The sequence below is a fragment of the Hibiscus syriacus genome, unplaced genomic scaffold, assembly GCF_006381635.1.
Source record: "Hibiscus syriacus cultivar Baekdansim isolate YM2019G1 unplaced genomic scaffold, ASM638163v2 tig00111342_pilon, whole genome shotgun sequence".
NCBI lineage: Eukaryota > Viridiplantae > Streptophyta > Magnoliopsida > Malvales > Malvaceae > Hibiscus > Hibiscus syriacus.
In genome coordinates, this window is record NW_024063066.1 from 680,630 (window position 1) to 686,629 (window position 6,000).

The 6,000-nt window shown below is 36.5% G+C and overlaps 1 protein-coding gene across 1 annotated transcript; it reads right to left on the bottom strand.

Annotated features, from left to right (window-relative positions):
• Positions 1-706: 706 nt before the first annotated feature.
• On the bottom strand, positions 707-5,563 carry LOC120159231 (probable ubiquitin-conjugating enzyme E2 26). The gene is made up of 9 exons (XM_039169872.1): positions 5,455-5,563; positions 5,223-5,325; positions 3,899-4,039; positions 3,439-3,786; positions 2,361-3,326; positions 2,197-2,260; positions 1,796-1,935; positions 1,404-1,715; positions 707-1,228 (listed from the first exon to the last, which is right to left on the bottom strand). Exons 1-9 carry the CDS (start codon positions 5,535-5,537, stop codon positions 965-967), a joined length of 2,421 nt encoding a protein of 806 aa, XP_039025803.1. The 5' UTR covers positions 5,538-5,563; the 3' UTR covers positions 707-964.
• Positions 5,564-6,000: the final 437 nt, after the last annotated feature.

Consider the following 6,000-nt stretch of genomic DNA (forward strand, 5'->3'; position numbering starts at 1 on the left):
AATTAAGATCTTAAATTCCAGCACAACAAATATTAGGGGTATATAAGTGTTTAATATTAAATGGTTAAAAATTATCATTGAATAAAAATATCAGAGGTGTAAATATTCATTGTCAAATGATTAAAAATTATCTTTAAATAAATATTATATTATATTTAGTCCGAGTTAATAAAAAAATCCGGAAAATGAGATATTCATTGATTAATTCTAAATTTCCAATAATGAATAACATAAAAATATGTCACTCTCAATTAAAAATGTCACTTTAACATTTCAATTATTTTAATGTTATTTTCTTTTAATGACAACGGACGAAATTAATCATAATAAAATAAATTTTATATATATTTGATATTTATCTTGAATTCTATCCTTTGCTGGGCAGAAGCTAAATATTTGCCCAGTATTGGGTCTGAAGACTTTTGCTGAAGTTGACTTGATTTTGAGAGGGCAGAAAATTCCGACCATGCTTTCGATCATCATTCATCGATTTTTTTGTCCCTCGTTCCCTAGCATATGAAGTAAAAGGAAAATGTCTACACTATCACATAAGCCAATTTATAAAAGCAGATGCCTCAAGTTTCAAGCATCCAAAATAGCTTTAAAGATGTCATATTGAGTAGATTTTATATGTAAACTTGGTTTAAATAAACTCGGTCCGACCGCCTAGAACGTATATAATCCTTATATTATCAAACTAAGAAGTTAAGCTCAAACCGTAACAGATTGAAAAATCCGAAAAGAACCGATGCCCCCATCAATATATGCATCAATTTACAACGTCAGAGACTATATGTGAGCATCCTATGAAGGAAAGCATAGGGCACTGCTCAATTCAATTCTAAATTACTGGCTAAGAACTCTATTTAAACTGGCTATGCATATTTATAAATGAAACCCTTCCTAATCCAGTTTCAAAATTTTAATTTTAAAACGTAGTTCACAGTACTGAAACCTTGTGAGATCAATTATGCCGACTTTTGGGGACAGTAAGGAATTTCTCACAATCCTTTACTCCGAGTGTAGTAAATTCTTTCACGAGCATATTTACACATCCTGCAACAGACGCCTTAAACATACTTGAGCAGCTCTTGTCACCTTCATCGACATCTTGAACACCGCCTTTTGCCAGGCAACCTACCTGAGCACCATCCATATATGCTTTACATGCTACAAGAATATCCTGAGCACGGCGGTGGAAATGACCCACAACGAAATCCTCAAAATGCTGCAGCCAATCATGGATTTATTAGAATCTTCAGCAAAAAGAGAATAAATAGGTAATTCATATTATACATTCCAGCTCACATTCAGTACTAAAATGTCCCTATAATCTCGTTGACATAAATGCCCTAATGCAAGTTTAAGCTATTGAAAACATTAAAAAAAATTCTTCGGTTTACCTTTGGCGGCCTCCTCATTGAATATACCATTGTCTTCAGTGACAAAATGAATGTATCCTCGTTGTATTGTCGGGACAATTGTGCACCTTGTTTTGTGCCTTTATGACGAGCCCAACCAGGCTCGTTAAAGTATGGATCCTGATTCAAGATTAGAGCCTGAATAGATACCAGAACTTGGAGCATAGTCGACATACCAGGTATCCACTTCTCATTCTTATTACCAGACCAAGTGTTAAGAAGACTAAGGCATACTTTTCCACAACCATACAAATTTGGATTCAGTCGAAGTCCACCAGAGTGGTAGTAAACATGCTGCAAAGGAATTCCTTCTAATCAGACCAAAAATATGATCATATACGATACAATCAAATTTATAAACAACAATTACATACTGGTGGGGCTTTAGGATAGCTAGCAGGGAAGAAAACATCAAAGAAGAAGAGACCATCATGGTAAGGAGTTCCCTCTGCTCCTATAATCACAGCCCTTAAGAGATCCATCCTTGATTCGTACACCCTTACAAAAATAGTATCTGTTGAAACAGTAAATATTATATTAAGTTAGCAACAATATTATTTATGCATTACATCAGTAAAAGGGAAATCGTCACACGCAAAATGGAAGATCTCAGCTGTTAACATTTAACACAAAACTTAATGTGCACTTTGAGTCATAATTCAAGCTTGCAGTATTCCACTAATAGATGGTATTTATTTAGAAGGGGTGACAAAAGAAAGAACACGTTATGTAAATGAAAACCCCCTCAGGGAAGAATAGAACACTTAAAACTCACCTGGTAAATCCTTCTCAAGAATTCTCCACTCCTCCTGAATCTTCTTTGCCCAGTTCTTTGGTGGCTGCCACAAAGAGAAGTGACAAAAACAAAGTTAACTGGTTGAAAACGTAACAGAACTATAAAATAGGGAAGACCATGATAAATCTTTGAAAGCCACTCACCTGCTTTGTTGAAGATCCACTGGAAGCATAGTGATGGTCCACAAAATCTTCAACGGTATCAAACTGTTTAAAAAGTTGGAACTTACTGAGGATTTCTTCTTCATTTACATTTCTCTGGGTTTTTATATCTTCCACTTCTTGAGGAGTAATGTAATCACCATCTACTGGATCATGAAAACTTGAATAGATTTTATGCTTACTGGGATTATATTTTGGTTTCATTTGGGGCAGCCACCAAGACATGGATGGTTCCGCAACCATAGTGTGATTTAATACCTCTATAGGTGGAGGAACATTTGGAAACATCAAACTACCAGCACCAATTTGCTTCTTTACAGAAGAACTAAAGTGATCCCAGTAAGTTGGATTTACTGCATGAGGGAGCATCAATGGATCAGTGTGGCTCCCATTACTACCGCTAGTTGATCCACCGACCTGGTAAGACTGGAATGAATTCCAAACTGGAAGATTTTGATTACTAAATTTCTGTTGTGAAGTAGCTGACTTCTTACTTTGTGAACCTTGCGAAACTAAAAAGGTTGAAGGAACACCTGCTCCGGGAGAATGACTTATAGGATCCGGTAGGGTCGGGAAACTTGAACTACCAACTGAAGCTGACTTCTTGTTCATATGAGCAGACTCTGACAACCAAGACGAATGAGATTGGTCATTGCTGTTAAGACTTGATTGAGTGTTTGCATGAGAAGTATTCTTTTTACTCTGTGCAAAGTCTGGAAACCAAGGGACGGATGCCTCTACTCCAGCAGGAACATCAAAATTATCAAAATGTGCTTGCAACATGGCATACTCGTCAACATCCATATGATCACCAAGGTAATAGTTCTCAAATAAATCATCATCACAGGCCAAATCACAATCTAGGTTATATACATTGTGTGATCCTTGGGTAGAATTCTTAGAAGGTTCAACCTTGTTTATTAAACCAGTAGGTTTGGCCACAAAATCCTGTAGAGAAATGGGGAAACAGTAAACAAAACAATAATAGGTACAAATGTTATAATTGATTTATGCACAGTCAACAGTAACCATGGCAATAAAAATTCAACCTCTCATATACCTCAGCTTGAATAGCACTATAGACACCGGGGCTAATTTTTACTGCCTTCCCTTTGTTCCTTACATCAACCATCTCATCAAGGATCACTATATCACTTGAATCTTTATCCTTATCGGCGTCAATTATTTCTTGAATCTTTACTCCAGCAGGAATATCAAAATTATCAAAATGTGCTTGCAACATGGCATACTCGTCAACATTCATATGATCACCAAGGTAATAGTTCTCAAATAAATCATCATCACAGGCCAAATCACAATCTAGGTTATATACATTGTGTGATCCTTGGGTAGAATTCTTAGAAGGTTCAACCTTGTTTATTGAACCAGTAGGTTTGGCCACAAAATCCTGTAGAGAAATGGGGAAACAGTAAACAAAAAAATATTAGGTACAAATGTTATAATTGATTTATGCACAATCAACAGTAACCATGGCAATAAAAATTCAACCTCTCATATACCTCAGCTTGAATAGCACTATAGACACCGTGGCTACTTTTTACTGCCTTCCCTTTGTTCCTTACATCAACCATCTCATCAAGGATCACTATATCACTTGAATCTTTATCCTTATCGGCGTCAATTATTTCATGAATAACAACCTAGCAAGACATAAAACAGAAATTTTCTAGTAAACCATAATGAAGATTTTTCTAAAAAGTGGCAAGATTGACTGAGCAACCAGTTAAAACACACAACTTGATGAAGAATGAAAGGCTTCACTAAACATGCGCTTGTCTCTATTTCTATAAAGGAAGCTAGTATGAATGTATGATATACAATATGTTTCTTGGTAGAGTTGGGCACAAGATGCATTTCAAGCATTCTATATAATCTATGGCAATGATCAAATAAAAAATTACTTCCAGGTGTGCTCCCTTCCACACTTCAGTAGAACACAGATCATGTACAATGTCAATGTCATTAAACTGTTCCAAATTTTAGCTATTAACAGACATTTTCAGTTTTAGACAAGAGCAATTACAGATTTTAACACTTATTTAAAAGCTTAGTACTATCTTCTACTAAACATGAAATGAAGCCATTTTTATACCCCACCAACAAACAGCAATTCTCTATTATTTGCATAACATGGCTATAAAACACCACAATCCACACCAAAAGGAAGATCAATATTCAATGCCCCCATTTGAAACTATTAGCAGTTTATCTACCAATAAACGGTACCCAAAAAAGGGTTGGAGTGCATGGATAAACAAGAGTTCAACTGAGAAGAGAACACATGCTCATTAGTCATCATCTACTTTACCGAGCACGACGACTACAAGGGCAAAGTCTGCTTATTTAAAATCCCTGACAGACTGACAGTGTAAAAGAAAGGACCAATTGTCGTCCCAAACTGTCCATTCCGGCCCCATGCAAGCAATGGCACCCTAAAAAATAAGGCGAGGACATCTAAAAGCCACAACTCCCTTCTATTATTATTCCAAAGACCACAGTTCAACACTAACAAAATTTGGTAACTTTAAACTATCATGATGGGAAAAACGCAGTCCCAACTCCCAAGCCCCAATAAGTGAAACCATACGCTTTCGCTGTAGAAATTCAAAGTTAACTGCTTTAAACCCTAAAAAAGAATCAAAACTAAATAATCCCGAAAATCCACAATAAACCGATCATTCAAAATTACATTAACAAAAGTGACATCCAAACGTTCACTGTATTTAATCTAATTCATAACACCAAAAAAATAATTTTTTCAGGAAAATGATCAAAACAAGCGACAAGAACCATTTTTTAAAAGAAAAAGAAGAAAATTTTGACCTGTTTTTTCTTGTTAGACCTCAAAGAGCTAGGAACCGGAGGAGGGATCTCGATCACTTCGGGGTCCATTAAGAAAATGGAATCCGGAGTTGCCAACCGTTTCCTGTTAGGGCAGTGAGAAAGTGAGGAGAGAAAGAACAAGAAGAGTCATCAAAGAAAACTGCAAAAGACGCTCAAACTCTGTTTCTTTTTAATTTAAAAACTACAATAAAAAATAATATTTTAAAAGTACTTGGGATTTCGCGTGCTAAAGAAGTCTCGCCGAGTTGAAGACGGCGGCGGCGGCGACGGTGGCAGCGGCTTCAGAGACGACATTAGAAGAGAGAACAAAAGAGATCGGTTCGTCTGGCTGTATGGCTTCGCGCCGTGACTTGTGAGTAAATTACATATATAATCAGCTCCTTTTATTAAAATTACTATTTTGCCATTATTTGGTTCAAAGGGTTTTCTCCCGCTTACGTGGCAGGAACTTTAACGACTGTAGGAAGTTTCAGTGTAATTGGATGTAGAAGATCAAAGGGCAAAGCTACCCGTGTAAGACAGTGTAAGAGTTGACTGAAACCTTGACTATATTTGCTTTCCAATCGTTCGATAAGGTTTGCCCTGAGTCACCGGCGGATGAGATTCCGACAGGTGTACCTAATTTTGGAGGTACGCGTGTGATCGTGTGGGACTCTCGTAGAAGCGTGGAGACCAAGGCGAAAGATTAGAGGGGGAAATATTGCTGACGTGGAGATGAATAGATAATATAATAATATCTTAGGTAAAAACGTATTTA

Excerpts from the sequence above, each read along its gene's own strand:
- LOC120159231 (XM_039169872.1), bottom strand. The coding sequence starts at position 5,537 with ATGTCGTCTCTGAAGCCGCTGCCACCGTCGCCGCCGCCGCCGTCTTCA. Across the intron at positions 5,326-5,454 it reads TTTAGCACGCGAAATCCCAA|GAAACGGTTGGCAACTCCGG; the intron begins GTACTTTTAAAA and ends CTGCCCTAACAG. Across the intron at positions 1,716-1,795 it reads GCTATCCTAAAGCCCCACCA|CATGTTTACTACCACTCTGG; the intron begins GTATGTAATTGT and ends ATTCCTTTGCAG.